Below are 22,178 nucleotides of genomic sequence, written 5' to 3' on the forward strand. Positions count from 1 at the left end.
ATACTAACAATACAGCCTATGTGTAGTTGTGATATTTCAAAATAATCAACGTCTAATCACATATTTTTGGACTGTAGTCCAAAATAATAGGAGGAGGGAAAGCGCTTGTAATGCATTAAGTAGGAAAATGTAACACGTTAAGGTTAACATGGGGAAACAACGCATTAGAAAACTGGGGAACACTTATCACTGGCTTAGGCACACTTTGGCAAATAAGTCACCATCCATGTTATTCTTCTATTCCCTGATAATTGCCCACTGATAGGTCGTATCTTGTAGGACCCACCATAGACAAGCCTGCATCCCGTTTTGGGTCCAAATTAATAGTTTAAGAAAGGCTAGATGATTATTTAACTATGTAAATAAGATAGAGCGCATAACATTCATTAAGTACCCCATTTCAAACTCGCCACTTCGCCCAGGCCTAGGGACTCCGTGTTGTGTTTGTTGTGTGTCGTGTAGTGTGTGTGTGTGTGTGTGTGAGAGAGAGTGTGTGTGAGTGTGTGAGTGTGTGTGAGTGTGTTGTGTAGTGTGTGTAGCAAGCTCGGGGCTGGGATTTCGGGTTAAATATTCAAAATGGCGGACGGAGGAGCAGCGAGTCAAGATGAGAGTTCAGGACCAGGTAATCATTACAGCATTTTACATATTCATACTCATATTCAAACTCTCTTACTCACAACCCAAAATGCACAGAATAAAGGCGAATCGAAGATTAACTGACAAAAAGGGGTGCTATTCGGCGTTGTTTTAGTTTATTTATAGCCAGGTGTAATTTGACAGAGAGGAGGAAACGGGCTATTGCAGTGCGACGGCAAATTACAGGGAAAACATGCCTCCCTTTGTGTGATTAGACGGCTGTACGCCGCTACATATTCATACCTCTGTCGACAAATACAATTTAGCATATTTTATTAGTAATCGCCGACGTGACTCTGGTTGATATATGACATATTTAGACATTTCACTAACGCAGTTTGGTTGAAATGAGGTTGCTAGCAAGCTAACGTTAGCTCGCCTGCTAACGCTGGGCAGGTCGGCTTTGTGTTGATGCACACAGTGGCATGAACCTTTTGAAAGAGGTTTGCATATTCATTTTTGGTGAGCGGGGCAGTGACTGCGCTTGTTTCTTTGCAAACATATATACGGGGGAATAAATTGAGAAGTACCATATCTGATGTTAGCTCACTACAGAGGATCATCCGTGCGCTTTAGCTCGACGTTATTTTATAGCTGTAGCCTGCATTTTCCCTCAGCCTTTTGTGCTCGATGTAGGCGTACAGCCTGTTGTGTTATTCATGTCGGCCTGCCCGAACCAGAATGCGGAGTTCAGCATATTCCATCAACTGTTAGTTGGAATTCGGCTCGCGCTGCACAATAAATAGATGTCAACGAAAAACTTTGGTGACGACTTCAGAACGTCCTTTACTTTTGGCCTAACATTATTACATTTTGAAACAGTTTTCTTTGGAGTGGCTAACTAGCTACCTTGTCGAACTTAGTCCGGTCGTGCTAACGTTAAATAGCTAGCTTTTACGCTAGCATTAACTAAAAGGCTTTTTTATTGTAGCGGCTAACGTTAGCTATGTAAAGTAATGTAACGTTACTTTCTCGATGATTTATCATTGCCTCTTCTCCGAACTGCCAGTTTTTATTCAGTTAAGAATACGTTTTGATTTAAGTTAACCTGGACTCTTTCTTGACTTGCATCCATCAAGTGAAGTTTGAAGTGCGAGTGAGGCATTGGTTTCTGCCGCTTTGGGAGGCGTTTGTTTACTCAGCCCAAATATTAATTCCTCTCATTAGAATACTCACTCACGTTTAGGAACGTCTCAATCCCACGTTATGAATAACTGTTAATACTTTGTCAATACATGTTCTGGCATTCTTTGTTATGGGCTGTTGAAGTAGGCTGAGTTGAGTATAGTTGGACAATGCAACGGTTCTACCTGTGCATTCTGCCCCGGGCCTAGGGAGGGGTAGTGAGGCCCACTTCCGGAAGGCCACAATAACAGGCAGGGCATTCTAATTCAGTTTCATGATCGGGCAAGACACAGCATGATTGCACGTTTTTCCCCCCATGCTATAGTTTTACACAGTTGCTTTAAAGGAATCAACCCTAGATAAACACAAGCTTGATTTTCTACTGTTGTACACCACAGAGACTGTTTTTGAAGTTAAAAAAAAAAATCTTTGCTACAGGAGAAAAATATTTGCCCTTTGACTCCACTAGCCTGAAGCCTAAAAGTCAAGTTAAAAGGAGAGTGCAAGTGGAGAAAATATCCTTATAGCCAGTCAGAATCCTTGTGTGACACAGGTCATGTAACCACAAAAAAAGATTATTTGTTGTTAGAGGGTGACAGTTTATTTTGAGGTTTGATATTCTTGAATGAGACAGATATACAAAGACATACCTGTATTCACAATTTGAAACAGTAGAACATATTGAGTGGAACAGCAGTTTTGTAAGTTTATTCACTACTAGACTTGTTAAAGAAATTAAGTTTAAAACTTTGAGCCTGCTCATGATTTAGGTCATTTTCTTTCTGAATCAATAAAGATACTAATTTCATACATAAATTGCGTTGTTACAGGTTAATACATGCTGACCTTAATTATGAGGCAAACCAAGAGAGAAGAGATTTCATTCCATGTTTGTTTTATTTAATACTTAAGGCACTTTGTTTAAAGTCCATATTAACGCATTATTTCAGTGTTGTTGCTGATCTGGTTAACATGTGGGAGTATGAATAGCCTAATACATTGTTTCCCAGTATTGACAGACATTGTGTGAAATTATATCCTCTGTGTGAAAATGGCCTCCTACTCACAATATGATTGATTTATTAACCCAGGCTACTTAAAGAACAGATGAGAAATAATTCTGTCATCTTCACACTTAGGCTACTTTTCTCATTTAATCAGTTTTACAGTTCCACCCTCATTCCATCCTTGGAGTTCCAACATGAATATTCATTGATGTAAACACAGTTGTCATGAATAATGCATCATTTCCCAGTAATAGATTCAGGACATGGCATCTCAAAGTATTGAGTAGGCCTACATGAAGGCTCCAGTCAGACAAGCTGTTTCAGAGTGGAGGAAGAGAATCATAACTAATGGCGCTGTGTGATGCACAAAAACGATAACTACTTGTTTCCTCTGGATTGTGGTAAAGTGAGAGGCATTCAGGACAAAGGCAGTGCAAAGCAATAAAGCCTTATTATGAATGCAGTAAGGTAAAGCAGATGTCCAGCTCAAAGATATATGTCACAAACACCATAGACACTTGTTGGATGTTAAATAACGTAACAGACTATCCTGTCAAGTCAAATATATCAGAGTCTGAATCTTGAACAATTGGAATATGTGTAATTTTGTAAGGCCGGTACAAGTGAGGGTACACAATTATGTACCATGTAGATACAGGAAGCAACTAATCTACAAATATGGGGGTCCTTAGAGAAACTAGTCAATAACTGAGTAACCTATGATTGTTGGATGATCTGGTGAGATTTATGAGGCTACAATTGCCACGTTTGCCAGAATTTCATGTAAGGTTTTAAAGTTGTAAACACAGTGGAACACTTTCATAACCCAAAGCAGGTTATGGGAACAGAGGCCTTTTTGTACTAATTCTCCGGTCTTATCAGAACATTTTTTCTGCCGTCACAAAAAATCTGTCCACTTTATAATGAGGCAAAGGTGGGGGAATCACACAAAATATGGCACCTTTCACAGCAGACCTTTGTAAGGGGTGATTTGGAAGGGGATTGGATATAGTGTGTGTAAAGGAAAACAATTAACCTGCTCATCATCTCTCGTGTTACACGTGTTTAGTTTAAATTTCCCACTCAGCCTATAAAATCTTGAATTCCACGGTAGCTTACATTGTTGTTTGCCCCATCACTATTCATCAAATTATACTACATTCTTTGTTTGTTTGTGGGCTCTGTTCTCATTGGCTATTTCCACTGGTGACCGTTATACATTGCTTTAGCCTGTTCAGATTTGATGCATTGACTAGTCCAAATATTACATCTGTTTACAATTATTTGGACATCCCTGATGATTCTACAGTTGGATCAGGAGGCTTGAGATTGGTTGGTTAACTCCCTCACGCTGAAAGATTAGGCTATCTGTCGCCAGTCGCCACCATACACCATTCTGACTGTTCCAAAATCTGCTTAGTGCTCAGACCTGCTCAGACTGATCCAGATTTGGAAAAGTTGTCTAGATGACCAAATTGGGCTGAAATGAGAGGGAAAAACCTGTGCCCCATGTTTAAGACTGTGGATATGGGCAGTTGAGCGGAATGTGGATGTGCTAATTAATTTTTGCTCTGTCTCTCATGTTGAATCTCTCAGCTCACATTAACGGCTCTGCAGTATTCAGCCAGCCTTTCCATATTACAGTGCTAATGAGCTACCTATTTAAAATTCTCAACACAGGATATTTGTATAATGCATTGTTCCACAGTAGGGTTTTGCAAACCATTCAACCAAGTAACTGTACATGTGTTGGAGCGCACCGCTGATACTGCTTTTGCCCTGTCCTCTCCTTTGTTTTCTCATTTGGTTGAAGAACAGACCCTGCCTGCTGTGATTTTGAAGAGGTTAAAAAGAGGGGTTGTTTTCTTGATTCCTCAGTCATGTTTCATTGGGCTTGACCCCTTCCAGATTTGTTTCAGACTAATGTGGTGTCTTGGTCAACAGTAGGCTGGAGTTCAATCCTTTAGTTACATTGATGAACTAAATGCAGTTCTGGTTAGAGGAACCGGGTATCGGAGAGGAGAACGCTTTTGAGTAGCCTACAGTGTCATGTTGTGGGCCTGTGGGTGATCATAAAATACACCACTGTTAACAAATCTCTGCCAACATTGCTGATTTATAGGGGACTTGCCCAGCGTTTCCCCACACTGCACCTTACTGTGTGTGTCTCCTGGTCTGATAAGGCTGTGTTTGGTTTTCTGCGTGCCCCATGTCAATCCCACCGTGCCCTCTTGGCCTTGTTTGTTTTGGTCAACTAGTCTATAAATTCGTCAGGCATGGAGTAAGTGAAGGGGCTGATTGGAGTTTTAGCCAGGTGCCGTTTTTTGGTTTTGGAAACGGCGGGTAAGCCTCTTCCCCTGTAGACTTGTATATAAAGCTGTGCATTCCAGTCTAGTCATTCTACTCTACATTCGCTTGACACCTGTGCTTCACCATAGCAGGGTTGTTTCCCTGCCACATCAACTCTCAGAGCATGTTTAAAATGAATTAAAAAGGGCTCCGAAATGAAATACTAATGGAATTTAAAGCTAATCTAAATATGCTAATCTCCAAACACTTCATAAACATAGACAGCAATAACCCGCCGCCCACTCTCTGTAGGCGCTCACTGTGGAATGCTTTAGCCACGGGGGGTCTAGCAGTAATGACAGGCTTGTGGTGGATTAATGTGGAGTTATTTATTTCCGATTGAGCGAGTCCCCCTCCCACTCATACCCCAGACCCCCCCCCCCCCCCCCTCTTAGTAGTTAGGCCTGGTTTCCATGACTCCTGAAGGTGCTCTGGACGAGCAGTCTAAGACATTCTATTAGCGCCATTCCTCCTCGCAAACATGCTCAGACCACCGCCGACAGGCCTCACACTGCATTCTGGGATATCTTCAACCCTTTACCTGCTCTTAGCTAATTACTTTTTTGCCATGCACTCATACAATAATTGGTCTTGTGCTGCTGCATCCCCTGCCTCCGCTGTGCCGAGTGCTGGTTTGAGCACTTTTTTTCCCTCTGTGTCGTCCTTATTCCCCTGTTTTTTATCGTCCTCCAAAAGCCATCCAATTAATATGCTAATGAGCTGATAAATATTTATAGGGGTTTAAATTATGCAGAAAGCTTTCAGAGCCCGGTGTGAAATGCGTCGCTCGCAGGACTTCAAAGCCTTGCATCGCTAACGAGGCAGGGGCAGATTTGCATACGGCTTTAATCAGCTGAATACTGATTATGCTTCATTATATTGTTGGAGGGGGGAGCAGAGTTGGAGGAGGCTGCCAGCTGCACTTGTCGTTTGTTTCATTCCAGCAAGAGAGGGAGAGAGAGAACTTTTTCAGAAGTAGTGACAATCTTGGCACACGAGAGAGAGAGAGAGAGAAAGGGAGAGCGAGTGCAAAGTAGGCAGCGTAAAAGAGAGGGACAGAGGTATAAGAAAAGAGAAGAGAGGGAGTGAGGGAAGGAGAGCTGTTTGCCTAAACCCTGTTGGCTTTCCCAGTGTGCGTATCCCAGTGTTGTTCAGTGAACCGTGTGGTGGACAGTGCCACTGTGTCTGTGTGTAGCTCTAGTTGTATTGGACTCTGCTCGCTGACCAGTGGAGAGTGAAGAGAGGGAGGAGTAGGAGGAGGGAGAGGAGGAACGGAGTGCCGGACACCCTGTCTGTGGGTTTGGCCGGCAGAGGCAATTTTCCTTGATAGCTTTTGCAACCATGCTGGAGAACACAGGTGGAGCAGGAGTGGGTGAGTTATGAGTTTTGATGGAGCTTAGCTGGGTTTTGTTGTCGCTTAGTGTCCTGGTGTTAATTAGGGGAGGCTGTTGTGACACACGTTACATTAAAATATCACCTATAAATAAGTGTTAATTATATTTATGTAGCATCAGTTGGTGTGTCACATATAGCTCCTTTTTGGCATTGGTCTTGGTCTGCCCTTATGCCTTTGGCTGTAAAAGCAATTAGTGAATGTTGGTGATGAAATTTACTCGGTAATGTCTGTTGGAACACAGCATCTTATGACTGTAACTGAAATGTAATTGTTCAGTACCATGCAGTGATATGCAGGATATGGGATACTCTGGTGACTAAGGTGAAAATACTTCTCAAATAATTGATCAAGGGCTGTTTTTTTTTATTTTGTCAGTGGGTGTGAGGGTTTCTTACTGGTCTGTCTCTGTGTGCCTCCTCCAGATTCTAAAATGAGTAATCAGTCAGAAACTACTAAATGTGCAATGGAGAGTGGTGACGGAAACACCGGTGAGTGACCTCCAGCTTTTCTCTGCTTTTCCCTTAGCCAGGGTCGAAATCAGGATATGCAAAGTTTTACTGACTGATGCAACAGGTTTCAAATTCAAAGCCAAAATTAGCATTTTTGCAGAGTAAATCTGAAGAAGCTTAGTGTTGTCCACCTCTTTATCACTGACTCATTTTGAAAATTAAAGAGATGGCAGCATTCCAAAACCCTTGTGTGCAGTCCTTTTTGTCAATTGAAGTGTTATTCCCATTGAGCCATTTCTCTCGCTTGTGCCTATTGAATATCACACTAATTTGCTCTGTCTTGGTTCTTCAGTGATGTAAATTATTGAACTAAAAGTGAACATTGTAGATTCAATGCACACTTTTACAGTGTGGATCATTTGTATTGTGTAATGATGTATAAAGTAAATATTAATGATGTTGTATGTTGTGAATATTCACATAGGCATATCGTGTTAATATTTAATAGCGTTATGAATCACCAGCCAACATTTGAACAGATTTATGCAACTGTGTAATGAATTGTGATCACCATTACATATGCTGTCATTTTAAAGAAAATATGTTTTTACTCATACTCAAGGTTTTCCTCGCACCTCTTAGATGGTGTGAATTATACCATATAATGTGAATTGTTGAGCCATTTATCTTTTTTGTTTTCCTTAGTCTTGAGTTCCCCATTTCTGTGTCAAACCAACCACCCTGGAGATGTTACCACCTAAGCCGCACTAGAAGTCAGGGACCCCCCTTCCTCCAAATGCACACACACACACACACACACACACACACACACACACACCCACACCCACACCCACACACCACACCGGCTCTGAACGGCGGGTGTGTCTTTCAGCTTCTCTGGCGGCATCTTTAATGACCTGACTGTTTTTCTGTCCTTAGGAGTCCAAACCAATGGATTGGACTTTCAGAGGCACACGGTGTCAACCAGTGCAATCACTAACGCACACGCACAAGCCCTCCTCCAACAGGTAACAAGACGCACACAACACACACCTACCTTAAGTGACACCTGTGTTTTTGTTTTCCTGTTTTCGTGGAAGGAACAGCGGTCTAACCACGGCCAGAACTGTGGCCAAACAGGAGAGACAATTTTTTGGTGTTGTGATATTCCCTCTGTCCGTTTGCCCTACGTCTTTGTGCAGTTTAATTGTATGCTGTAGTTTGATTGTGTTAAAATGAAGATTGGCTATGAAGTTTGAATAGAGGCATGCTGACGCGCACACGCGCAAGCACAAGCAGAAAGAGTTCATTTAAATGAGCAAGGCTCTCTTGGTGTCGCCTGGCAACAAGGCAGATTAATCAACCCTGTATGCTAATTAGCTGCTCTGCGGTTGCTCGGAAACAGATGGCAGAGAATATGCAAATCTATGCAGAATTTACATGCACTGCATAACAGTTATTTTAATTAGCATCTCAACTCTCCCCTCCCTTCCCTCCACTTTCCTTGTCTCTGAAGGCTGCAGTACATTTTAAACACCCACTTTCTCACTTGCTTTTTAATTCAAATCGTCTCCCTGCTCAAAGACGAAAACCTCATTCTGTGAATCCTGCTCAGGTGTCAGAGAGATTTGGTGTTTCTTTGCATTTCCAGGCTTATGCTTGTTTGTGTTTAGATTGGTACTTTTTTATTTGTCTGAATTAAATGCTCTATCCCTTTTGTTTTTAATTGATTTTAATTTTAATTGATACTTGATTTTGGGATGCCCAGCTTGCTGTCATTTTTAAGACTATGATACACAATTAAGTACCTTAGTTGATTGGGCCTAGTTTATACCATCTGGATAATTTATGCCTCTGGGAAGGTTTTCTCTAAGTGCCCCACTCTTTGCTTCACCCCCACTAGTCTAAGTTGGAAGACTCGAGTGCTCTTCCGACCTCCGTCCAGCAGAGTGTATTGCCTCAAACCCAGCTAATGTTGGCCGGGGGACAGATTGCTGGAGTAAGTGGCATGTTGCCTCTCTGCTTTGAGTTAGAACTTGGCCCTAGCCACAAATCTGGGATGACATCTTGACCTCATCCATCCTGGGTGAAAATATGGGTGATGAAATGATCTCTCGCCCTGATTCATTGGCTAAGGCTCTTTTCTCCTCTGCCTGTCTGCCTGTTTATCCCAGTGGTTGTCAGGCTATGTCCAAATTCTTCCATAGCAGAAAGCGGTGTGTTTGGGCATGGCCTCAGTGTGTCGCTGCACGCTCGCAGTCAGGCCAACCACATGACACATTGCCCGGATTTCATATCTGTATTCTTCCATCTACAGCTGGGCTCATATTGAAGTCGTAAAGACGAGGTTGAATGTCTTTGGCTGCACTTGTGCTACGCGGGTGTGAATGTTTGTCATGCATGTGGACTTGAGTTTGTACATGACATCAACATGCTCATTTGGACTTGTGCCTGGCTCAGTCGCATGTGTCTTCCCTACATTTGCCTGTCTGGACTCATACTAGTGTTGCCACGATAACCAAAATGTCAATACTACTTCGATACTGTTGCTAAAGATTGAATTCGATATAAAAATTCATAAACATTCAATACTAGGACCAAATGTGTTCTGCAAGATGAAATTCCACTTCAACGTCATCTCAGAGGGTGTATACAGGCGGACTGGAATAATTAGAAGAAAAATAAGAGGAACTGGAAAAGACAGAGCTGCAGTCTGGCTTTGACAGTGGACTGCAGCAGTCAAACAACTGATGGCAATAGTTATACAGTCCACCACGTCCTAAAACTGAATCCAAGTCCACCTAAACTTGTTGACAAAACTGGTTTCAGGAGGAGACAATGAAACTATCTAGCCTACAGAGCCGATAAAGACAGACACCCAACCAACATATCAAAACCTCTGTGAAAAAGTTGCTACTAAGCGTTCCTAGTCAAATCTGCAAACTTGTTACTTGATGTTTTTCTGGTGTGATGTGTATTACAGTAGGATCAAGTTTTAGATATTAAACTTGGTATTGGTATCGAAGGCAAAAGCCTGGTATCGTGACAACACTGAGTCATACAATCTGTGTGATGACACCTTAAAACAACACTGAGTTGTAGAAATAATTTTTATCCTCTTCCTCACTCCTGCCTCTCTCGCTGTCTCTCTGCCACCTCCTGTGCGTACTGTCTTCCTCCGTCCCTCCCTTTTGCCTCTTCAGCTGACCCTGACCCCAGCGCAGCAGCAGCTGTTGATCCAGCAGGCCCAGGCTCAGCTCCTGGCTGCGGCCGTGCAGCACTCAGCCAGCCAGCAGAACAGCACCACTGGGGCCAGCATCTCAGCCTCTGCAGCCACCCCCATCACCCAGCTGCCCCTGTCACAGCCCATCCAGATCACCTCTGTAAGACCCACTCACACATACACACACTCACACTCACGCATACACCAGGGTTTCTGCAGGTCCTGAAAAAATTGAAAAAATTCTTAAACTATATATTATCTAAATGCCAAACGTTAACAAGTTTTGAATACAGATGACTTTTTGAGTATTAATTTCAGTTATAGGGGAAAATCTTTCAGGCTCTTGGTACTCTGTTTCCTGGTGAGAAATCAGCCCAGTCATGCAGACCTATTTATCATTTATCATCGGTCCACAGTTGTTTTCATGTTCATTTCAGTAGTGAAATTGGCCTTATATTTCATTCTAACTGGCATTAAAAATGTCTTAAAAAGTTAACTTGATGAAATTTGCAGGCACAATGATAAACATACACATACCCAGCCAACGCATATGTAATGGGCTTATCGGGCCTTTTTGGTAACTTAATGACTTAACAAATGACAACTTTGTGGCTACGTCTTATGGTGGTAATTTTATCACCTCCACTCCCATTTCAGACTTACCAACCCACAACGTTGTAGTTATGTGCTCTGATGGTACATACCTAACTTTACCTGTTGGTCATCAAATTGCCATCTGGCGACATAGGCTAGGTGTTCAGGTTAACTTCAAATTATGAACAAACCCTATGAGAATACCAAAGCTACACAACACTTGGTATAGTAGTAATAATTTCCTGGTATATCCTTAATTTCCTCCTTTGATTGAACCTACCTACTGTAGATGAAGATGCAGATTAAGACAGGGCAATTGACCCAGTATTGTTAGTATTGTGAATATTTTTGCATTGTAGTAGCCTTCCAGGGCAGGGTTAGATTCAGTGTTAAGTGAACTAACTTGTTCGAGTGTCAAGCCAGAATAAAAGAAATAGGAGTCACACTTTTCAAAATAAAACTCTTATTGATGGATGTACATCATTTTGTGAGTAATACAAAGTGCCAAAGTGAAAATAAACATTTGGTGAGGAGTCTGTAGTAAATTAAGACAACAATTTGTTACTTTCCAAAATGTTTTATGCACAACAAAACATTTTTTCTAAAAGTGCCTTTATTCTGAAGGTGAAATTGCCTGTCCTCGGTCTTATCCTTTCTAACTGGCTGCTTGACTCAGCTGCTGACTGTGTTCCTGCAGGAAATATGAGGCAGCTGTTCACTAATTGATATGGAAATGTGATAAATGACTCTAGTTAGGTTTCTGAGTAGCTGATGCTGTTACAAATGAAACAGTTATAGTTACAAATGTTTTTCTTCATCCAGCAGCTGCAGCAGCTACAGCAGCAGAATCTGAGTCTGCCCCAATTTGTTCTGGTGCAGCCCGGCCACCACATCGCCACGCCACTGCAGTCCGCTCAGTTCATCATCTCACAGACGCCGCAGGGCCAACAGAGTACGTACTGCCCATGCAGGGGGTGCAGTGTTTCCTTTGCATGCACAGTTAAGAGAAGAAGTGTTGAACTGTTACGTGACTTTTCTCTTTCCCTCCTCTTCTTTCCCCCGTTTCCAGGCCTTTTGCAAGCCCCGAGTCTTCTAACTCAACTACCTCAAAGCCAAGCCAACCTCCTGCCGACTCAACCAAGCATCACCCTTGCAACTCAGGTCAGTAATGATGCACGCAATTCTTCTTTGAAACTGTGTCATCTAAGGCAGGCTGTTTGAATAAGTTAGCATAAATCATCTTTTAATGGTTTTTTTTTTACATCAGTATCATCTTTTAAATCACTTTGCAAGACACATTTTTATAGACTTGCTTTATTCATTTTTTGTTTCCCACTTTTTAATCTTGTTTGGTTTTCTGTTTGTATTTATTTTTTCACCCACTTCTTTTGAACGAATTTCTCCATTTTTGTTATTTTTGTTTTTATGCCTTTTTGTAAAGCACTTTGCAAACTCTGCTGCTGCTAATAATAATAATAATAATAATAATCAATTGTATATCTTGCCTTCCTCTGCAGCCTGCAACCCCAACCCGCACGATAGCAGCCACACCCATCCAGTCCCTGCCCCACAGTCAGACACCACCCAAGCGGCTGGATACCCCCACTTTGGAGGAGCCCAGTGATCTGGAGGAGCTGGAGCAGTTTGCAAAGACCTTCAAACAGAGACGTATCAAACTGGGCTTCACACAGGTGTGTGTAAGATAGGATAAACTTCATTGATCCTCAGGTTGATCGTCAAATTTGTAAATCTGTAAAAAATGTTTGCAGATGTGCATCGACGGATATTTACATAGTCAGATTTACAAATATGTGCAAATATGCATTGTTAACAAGTCACATTAACAGATTTATAGATAAAAGTAACATATGTACACAAATGTGCCCAGAAGTGCAAATATTCATCATTAGCTACTTGTATTATAAAGTGTGTGTTTGTGTGTGGTGAAATGGAGCTTAAAAAAAGGGCTTGTTTAAGTTTTTGCCTGCAACACTTTCATATCCAGAACCGGATAACAATTAATTGAATGTCATGATGGCAGAGCTGCTGCTTACTTACTCATATTTCTCTACCTCTCCATTCTTTCTCCCTCCCTCTCTCCAGGGTGACGTTGGCCTGGCCATGGGGAAGCTGTATGGGAACGACTTCAGCCAGACTACCATCTCTCGCTTTGAGGCCTTGAATCTGAGCTTTAAGAACATGTGCAAACTCAAGCCATTGCTGGAGAAGTGGCTCAATGATGCAGGTTTGTCCCTGAGCTGAGAGGCAGCTTTTGTCACGTCTTTACTTGTCTTGTGTTATGGGCAATGGTGGCGTGGGCAGGCGTTGTGTGTCTTTACCTCTCTCCCCTTCTCTTGTGTCGGTGCTGTTTGTGCAGAGAACCTGACGTCTGACCAGGCCCTGTCCAGCCCCAGTGCCCTGGGATCCCCCATGGGCATAGAGGGGCTCAACCGCCGACGCAAGAAGAGGACCAGTATTGAGACCAACATCCGAGTGGCCTTAGAAAAGAGCTTTCTGGAGGTGAGAGACTCACTTTCTGGAAGTAATAATATTAAGTAGTAGGGATGGGTACGATTTGATACATGATACGGGGTTCACAATTCGATAAAACCACGATACGATGTAATAAATAAAGTATGACTGTGCAGAATTATGTTTATTTCTGAGACACAAATCTTTCTAGCAATGGCTTTGGCTTGCTAGAATGTAAACAACTAGTACAAATTATATAATTTGGATGGAGAGCATTGTGACATTGTGATGGGCAAGCTGCCTCATTTGTAATTACTACAGCAGAATAAAATGTCACGATTCATTTTTCTGCCCCACAATGCGTATTGTCACATTTACGTATTGCAATATATTGACTTTTGATTTATCGTCCCATGCCTATTAGGTAAATTGTCTTTTTGCTTGCCCATCTCCACATGGAGGTCAGGGTGCAGGGTCAGCTACAGAGCAGCACCCTTGGAGCTGGTGTGGATTCATTGTCTTGCTCAAGGACACTTTAGTAGGGCGGATGCTTACCGACACAGGGGTGAACCCGGGTCCTCTGAGTGGTCCGACCAGTAGGCCAACCTGCCGCATCTTTTGATAGAAGCTACATCACAGCGCAATAGCCGTAGTAATAGTGCAGATATTCACTCTAAATGAGATTGGGAATAGGCCTCCTATGATAGGCCAATTTGATTTTGTAAATAAGCAAATTTGGGCTGCTTGCATAATCTGTTATCTTCCAGTCCCATTCTGTCTTGTGCTAGCAGAAAATTCTACTACGCCATATATTTACTTATTAAGAAATCTATATTTGATCAAAATGGCCAGTCTGATATTGAAATTCAAAAACAAAGTATATTTGGCTTTAGAATACTTTTATTACATTTTATTCCAGTGGCCCAATGATATATTTTAGCTGCGTCTCAGGTGTCTCTTTTGTCTACAGTGTGTTGTGTTGGGGTGATATATGTTATCCAGCGAATGAAGTTGACTACGCGGTGCTGAAAGGGAATCTCTGGCTTCTTTGCCCTCTTTAAGCAGAACCAAAAACCTACCTCTGAAGAGATCACCATGATCGCCGACCAGCTCAACATGGAGAAGGAGGTGATTCGGGTCTGGTTCTGCAATCGCCGGCAGAAAGAGAAGAGGATTAACCCCCCCAGCAGTGGCAACACTGGAGGCAGCACCCCCATCAAAACCATCTTCACCCCCAGTAGCCCTCTGGTAAGGATGGACACACACACACACACACACACACACACACTCAAACGGTGCACCTGTAGAATCTTTTTTTGTAGATGTGGGGATAATTTTGATTGTGAGAGCAGGAACAGTTCCAGTAGGTGTTGCAGTTTAACAATATCTCCAAATTGGATATTTATGTCAAGATATATGACTGTAAATTGTATTTTTGTTTATATCCCATTCAATCCTCCCTCTTCTTCCATTGTCCAGGTGGCCAGCACAGCAAGCCTTGTGAGCAGTCCAACCATCACACCCACCACTCTGACTGTAAACCCAGTGATGCCTCTCACCAGCACCAGCGTCTCCAGCTTGTCTTTCACAGGTGTGTGTTTGCTTGTCTGTGCACATGTATATCTGCCTCAATGAGTGTATGTGTATCACATTTACTGGTAGAATTTGAGGTTAACATATGTTCCCCCCCCACCCCACAAAGGCACAACTGTTGCAGTGTCAAACACGGCATCCGTCATCTCCACTACGCCTATGGTTACCGCAGCAACAAGCTCTCCATCTTTAAGCCCGTCGCCGACGACTATTCAGTCCACAGCCGCAGAGACTAGCAAAGGTGCCACCCATATGCAAGCCATTGTCACCCAGGCCCCGACATCTCTAGCCACCACTTTAGGGACGGGTCAGGTGATGGTGGCGGCGCCGGGGCTGTCCGCAGCGCTGCAGAGTGCTGCCCAGTTGCCCACCAGCACCAGCTTTGCCGCGATGGCTGCTGCTGCCGGGCTCAACCCAGGATTGATGGCCTCCTCCCAGTTCGCTCCAGGGTTAGTATTGGCCGCCTCTAAACTGGGCCATTAATTATCTCTTTTACGGATTTCACTCAAGTGTTCAGGTTCCTTCTCTGTTGATCTGACTCTTCATGTTTGACTGTATGTGTGTGTCCAGCGGGGCCCTACTGAGTCTGACACCCGGCGGCCTAGGCAGTGCGCTGAGTCCTGCCCTCATGAGCAACAGCACCCTGGCCACCATCCAAGGTGTGTAGGATGGCTAGTGCATCTATGTCACGACTGTAGATTTAACACTTTTTGTAGTCCTCGATAATATACAAATCCAGTTACATAGTTACATTGAGCTGATCCTCACTGTCAGCCATCTAGTTGCCCTTCATCAACTACTTCTGTTTATCTTCTTTCTTCACCAGCTCTCGCGTCTGGCGGCACGCTCCCCATCACTTCTCTGGACGGCGGTAACCTGCTGTTTGCGAACACGTCTGCTGGCAACACGCCCAACCTGGTGACTGCTCCCCTCTTCCTGAACCCCCAGAACCTGTCGCTGCTCACCAGCAACCCCGTCAGTCTGGTGGCGGCGGGCGCGGCGGCGGCGGCGGGGGCGCTGCAGGTCACTGCTGACGCCCATCATCAAGTCACCACAGCTGCTGTGCCTGTGTCGGCCTCCACCATTACCACTGCCTCCAAGGCTCAGTGAAGCTGATCAGGCCAAAGCCCAAATGACGCCCTATTTCTTATATCGTGCACTACTGTTATCACACCATATAGGGAATAGGGAGGTTGTTTGATATAGGCTATGTGCTTCACTCACCCCCCACCCCTACCCCCCACCCCACTTTTTTTCCCCTTTATCTATCATTATTTAATCCTTTTGCTGCCACCAAAAAGAAATCCTCCTCTAATGAGGCTGGGTTTGACTTTTCTTTTGTAGTTTGTTTCCCGTCTTTTTCTCTCTACTAAAAGAGTTTCTGATTCTTGGATGTTTTTTGTTTGCTACAGTGTCACAAACAGTAGCCAGACTGGTTCTGTTGTTGGCCTGCCGCTCCTCATGAACCTTGACAAGTGTCCAGGAAGAAAATAACCATGGTACCATCAAGCCGTTTGTTTTTCCCACTTCACATTTTGTGTATATATCCTCCTATTTCCAGGTCAGAATTTCCTCTGAAATACTTCTAACCAAAAAAGTTTAGGATTTTGCTTTTATAACGTTCAAACCAAACTAATTTACTACTAATTTCACAATATTCATCATCACTAATGGGGATTTGTGTGTCACCCCTATCTATAATTATCTCTTTTGGGTTCTGTTGGACGGGCCTTGACATAAGTCATATCAAAGTTATATTTTAGAGACATTTTTTTGTTTTATTTTCTTTACTGTCTGTACTTTTTGACATTTTCAGAACTTTGTAAGTCTAATATTAAGTTAAGATTTAACTCCTATATCAATTTTTAATCGTGGTTATAAGGCTTTAAAAACAAGTAATAAGTGGCCGATATAAAGGTTATCATTGCTTTAAGGGCCAGAGGGTCTCTCTGTCTGGAAACACTGAGTTTTACATTTTGCAGCAGTGGCAAAGTGGCCACGGAGCTTTTGTAAAAGTCTAGGCGCGGACCATAGACACTGATAGGAAATGACTGAAATCATTACGTTGAGAGCTTTAAAAGGAGCTGCAGACGTGCAGTCCTGTGTCCGATTAAGAGTGTTTTTTGTTATTTTTTGTCTGGATGGTGATATTCAATGGAAAGATGTACAGTATGTTCGGATTCAGGGGTCAGAAAGTCGGCATGTGTCTGAATAGGTGTTCTCTACAGCTCAGGCAGATGCTGAGAGTTCAGTAACCTTAGGATCTACTCAGCTCTGCGGCTGACTGGTCTCTCTTTTTGTTTGTGTTATTTTGGGGCCACGGTCGTCATACCAACTGTATGATGGCATTGGCTTGATGGAGTTATTGTCTATTCTTTTTGAAGTACCGTCGTATCTACTTGTGCACAGTATCTGTACCAAAAAAAAAACTGGATTGATGAGCTGCAGTCTGCCTGTTTTGGGAGGAATGAAATTCTGTCTTGTTTTTATTTTATTTTATTTTTTTAATCTGTCTGCAGTCATTTGACTGGCTTACTTCAAGATATACCAAAAATATTTGTTAAAACAATTGCTGTGTATAGTCAGTGTAGCTTAGCCTAGTCAATATATTTATGAGTACAGAATCTCTCTTCATAGTCAACAAGAATATAGAAATGCAATATTTTGATGATCATTTTCCAAAGAAACTTTTTTTTAATTTGATAAAGTGTCTCCTAAGTCAGCTTTTAATTGGCAGCACAAGTGACCAAAAAGAAAGGGATTGGCAGGTTGGGGCATGAGAAGGTAGTTTCCTTTCCTATAGTTAATACAATTTAGCTGTGTTTGAATTGGTTATATCACTGGGGCCTTGCCCTTAAGGCTTTATCCTGTTTTCCTGCAAGGTTTTTCTCCAAGCCATTTGATGGTTTGTTTTGATCCTTTCAAATAGTTTTGGCCAGTTTGGTAGCAGTTTTGGACTGTTGTCTATATGGGAGAGATGTCCGTTTTTTGGTTTTCTACTAATATTCAGCCATAAAACAAAAGCTTGAACCAAAGTGGTTTTTCTCACTAGTTGCTGTGCCTGTGCGAGCACACAAGTTGCCGTTCACATGATCACCACTCTCCACACTGCTGACAAATTATTTTCTTCTACTCCCACCTCTGTCAATACCTTATTCATTCCTGATTTGGTGCTGCTGGATAAGGATCACACAAACTTAGCTTTAACAACTTGCTGCTGTAAGCTCCTGATAGAGTTGAGCTGTTGAGAGGCCTGCATGCTTTCCTATAGCTTTATGACTACATTGTGTAAAATTCAGGTTTTGTGGTTTACCCCCTCTCCTCTGGAGGGTTCAACTATTTAAATACGTAGATCTGGTCATCAGATAACGTACCACCACCCTCCTCCTTCTGTCATTTAAGTTTAGTGCCACCCATTTAAACCAGCATGTAACAAAATGCTGTTGCTCAATTCTGGATGTGAGCTAGTTTTGGACCTGCCAAATGACCTTACCTAACGTGTTAGGCTAAGTGATGTAGACCATGTGGTACCCATTCAACTGGCCTGCACTAAGCAACCCCACACAAAAGTAGCATTGTTCTACAACTTCCAAAGTAACAAAATTAATAACCACAGTGGTTGTTAAATCACTGAGACTGTAAGCAGTGAAAATTGTCCATGTTATCCTTTTATGTACTTCTTTCTCTTGATGAATTACTTTTGACTGAATATACCTCAGCAGCACTTAAACACAAGGTTCACTATTAGGAATTTCTGTGTACTGAACAGTGTAGAATGTACAAGTACTGTCTGGCTTGCCATTTCAAAATTTATAATGATGAACCATACATGATAATAGGACAACCTACTACTGCTATTTTCTAGTACTACTATTTATGGGGTATTTCCAGGTTTAAATATTATTTTGAGATCCTTCTTGCCAAAGTAATAGCCTTTCTCTTTGCAGCTAGGCAGGTGTCTCGCTGCTCATTTTGCTGGTTTCCCTGTCTTTCAGGCCATGAAAGGCCTAAGGACTCAGTCCTGTTTTAGTGCTGTTTGTAGTTACTTAAGAGTTGAAAGTGTGCTAGCAAGGTGAACCAGTAGCCATCGGCACCATGGGATGTTACTGAAATATTTATCTGAGGAAAGGCTTAAGAATTAGAGAAATGATCTTTTCTTAATTCTATACATATAAATATATATATATATATACAACACATGTAAGATATTCATATTTTATATTTGAACCAGTATGTTATCAAGACTGAATGTAGTGTTTATCATGCTTATACTCAAAATCTCCCACCCTCCCCGAATACTTCCTTTTATTATTGCAAAATAGCAATTTTTGAAAACTCAAGACCAAAAAAATCTTGGACCACGCCGCTGACACCTGTGTCGCTGACACCTGTGTCTGTTGTGTATAGGCGTGGTCTTTTCAATAGGAGGGGGTTGTTCAGGCTCTCCTGATGGACAGGTCCTGTGGTTGTTAGGAAAAAGGAGACTCTGAAGCATCTGATCTTAATCTTTAATAGTTTTTATTTGTTTGTTTGAGTCATTGTGGACTTGATTTGCTGTGCTGTCTTTAACAATCATTTGATTTTTTTATATATTACTTTATGCCTTTAATTGTTTTGTATAGTGTGAGAGGGCAAGATCACTGGCTTTCTTAGTTTGACAAAGAAGATTAACATTATCATTTATGCCTTATTGTTACGTAGAAGACATGAGCATTGTAGCATTGTTGTTGATGTGCGTGTGTGTGAGAGCAAGCGAGAGGGCAACTCCTCTCTGGCTTGGGGTTGAGCTCACCTGGTGCATTGTTTTCACTGAAACAATACAATGTACTTTGGGCATTTTGGCGTGTGCTGTCCTGGCATGATGACGTCGCTACCTATGTTTTTAGGTGCGACCCAGACAGGTTGAGGATACCTGTGAGAAAAGCTTTACTAATAACTCCAGCAGGTGTGTGTGCGTGCGCGCGTGTATGTTGGAGTGTCTTAAAGAGAGAGAATAGGGAGGGCAGTCTGCAAACCATTATGGTGCATTTTTTTGTCCCATCTTCCAGAGGATGTTTGAGTGATTTAAAACAGAAGTGAGAAATGAGAATACTCTGGGGGTTTTTTTGTTTTGTTTTTGTCTTTTTGGCCAGAGGGGGTTCCTCTATGGATTAACTGAAGCCTTTAAGCAATCCATTGCCAAGAAAGCTTTTGGTAGACGATGGTGCAACTGTGTTGAGTTGATCCATCTCTACTCCTGTCAGAGTTTTTCCTCAGAGAATTTACAGAACCTTTTGATCTCTACTAGCCATCGCCTGAGGATCTCCGTGGCATTGTCTTAGCTTTAATGCTTTCGGTTCAGTAGAGGATCCCCGGTTTCTAAGATGCTCTTGTGGATCAGTCATGCATCTGTTTAGTACGTCGACCCACCACATGGTTTGCTGGTTTAGCGTTGGTAAAGGGAGCGTGGAGCACCAGTAAGGCAAAGGAGCTGTTGTATACCTCATTTCTAACTCAAGACTGAGTGGAACTTGCTTTAATCTACTTTAGAAATAATAATTAAAAAAAAAAAAAAATTAAAAAATATCACAAAAAAGCAAAACACACAAAAGGTCTCGTTGGAGAAGCCCGCTTACCTGTATGTAGTGAAGGGTTGTGGAAAATGCCACCACAAGGGGGAGACAGGATACATACCAGTACTCATGAATGTCTGCTTTTTCTTTTTTTCTTCCCCCCCATTAATGTTAATGTTTCACCAGTCAGTGCTCTCATGGCACACACTGATGTTTCAGCATTATTTAGTAATGTTTTGTTGTAACTGTTTAAAGATGTATAATTTATTTAGTGTATTTGATTTTTTTCATTTACTTTTTTACTTTGAGTTTAAAGATACACCCTTCTGAAAAGATTTTTTGATTGATTGATGTACATTAACATAGATGGACATTTTAAGGGTCCCCCGTTTGAGCATCTCTTTGATTTGACAATCCTGCCTCATTTGACTCTTGAGTGGGTATGTTAGTGTCTTTTCACATGTTGGTGTGCTGTCACAGCTCTCACTCGCTCTCTTTCCTGTGGTAACAACATTAACCAAAGACTTCTAGTGATTGTATACGGACTACACCATCTCTCACCCATCCCTGCCTCACTGCTCAGCATCCAAACAGCCACACACTCTTCACCCGAGCACCGCGACTTTCTCGATACGCCTGTATGGCAGAGGTGTTTGTTTGCATGCGTCTGTATACTCTGTGGAAACACTTGACCTGTCAATGCAGTGGTATCAGTGCCTGTGGGTGGGGATCGGTAGAGTTTGTTCAGGGCTAAGCGGGCTTCTCTGACGGACGCGTAAATGAACCGATCTGGTGGTAGCTGGGTGATGTTTGTTAATACACACTGAGGGTTAATCCTGTGCACCCTGTAAATGCTCAGGACTCGATGTCTGTCTGTCTTCAGCGCTGTTGCCAGGATCTACTTTTTTTTTTTTTTTTCCCTTCTCAAGGACTGTCGTGAAAATGCTCTGTTCCTGCCTCTCACAGTGCGTCCGTCTCTCCTCATCTGTACACTGTAGTCCCAGGACATACCGCGTTGTCTCCAGGAATACACATTCTGTGGTTTCTACAATTCACTGTCTCACCGCTGTTTGTTGTTTGCTTTTCGTTTTTTCTCTCCCTCTCTCCTCTGTCTTTGCTCTATCTTTTGACATTGTCTCTCTACAGACTCTGATCAGCTGTGACACTATGCATCATGGTCCTTCACTCTGCATGGACTGTGTCCCTCTGGCTCAGAACTCTGGCCAATGGGCTTCAGTGACACTTTGTTTAATGCTTTATTCCAAGTGAGGTTGTAGGATCTCACAAGCGCTATCCCAAAGCAAAAATCCAAATATTTAACTTTTGACAAATGCAGATACCAAAGATAACTCTCTGTCCTGTGTCTCTCTTTCTCTGCCTCTCTCTCTCTCTCTTTCACCCCGCAGCATGTGTATTAAGAGACAAACCCAGCACTGGCTTTAGTCCTAGCCTCAGTAATTCCAAAGCTTAGATGTATATTTTGGTATATTTCTGAGAAAACTAAGTGAAAAAGTCTGTTTAACTTCTTGTTTGTTTGTTGTATCTCTTTTTTCTGTCACAGCATGGAACTAATTGCAGAACTGTCTTACTCTTGGTAGGTTAAAGATATAGTATTTTTGTATGTTTTGGGTGTGTCATGTGTGTGATATCAGTTCACGGCCCAAGTGACCATGATTTAAAACAAGAGAATAATAGGAAAAATAACGCAAAAAAAATAAAAATAAACGCTAACCATGTACATATTACTTCTGTTTGTGTAACTCAAGAAATGCATTCTGTAAA

At 42.2% G+C, this 22,178-nt stretch overlaps 1 protein-coding gene across 1 annotated transcript; it reads left to right on the forward strand.

The window, feature by feature from the left end:
- Positions 1 to 576: 576 nt before the first annotated feature.
- On the forward strand, positions 577 to 20,408 carry pou2f1b (POU class 2 homeobox 1b). The gene is made up of 14 exons (XM_071539252.1): positions 577 to 622; positions 6,936 to 7,001; positions 7,902 to 7,990; positions 10,166 to 10,345; positions 11,602 to 11,731; positions 11,849 to 11,940; positions 12,297 to 12,470; positions 12,883 to 13,024; positions 13,157 to 13,299; positions 14,317 to 14,499; positions 14,731 to 14,842; positions 14,954 to 15,293; positions 15,415 to 15,503; positions 15,671 to 20,408. The coding sequence occupies exons 1-14, from the start codon at positions 577 to 579 to the stop codon at positions 15,952 to 15,954; spliced, it is 2,070 nt and encodes a 689-aa protein (XP_071395353.1). The 3' UTR covers positions 15,955 to 20,408.
- The last annotated feature ends 1,770 nt before the right edge of the window (positions 20,409 to 22,178 follow it).

The sequence above is a fragment of the Centroberyx affinis genome, unplaced genomic scaffold, assembly GCF_046629955.1.
Source record: "Centroberyx affinis isolate AG114_WGS23_722 - 3 ecotype Tasmania unplaced genomic scaffold, CSIRO-AGI_Caff_v1 ptg003428l_1, whole genome shotgun sequence".
In the NCBI taxonomy this organism is placed as follows: domain Eukaryota; kingdom Metazoa; phylum Chordata; class Actinopteri; order Beryciformes; family Berycidae; genus Centroberyx; species Centroberyx affinis.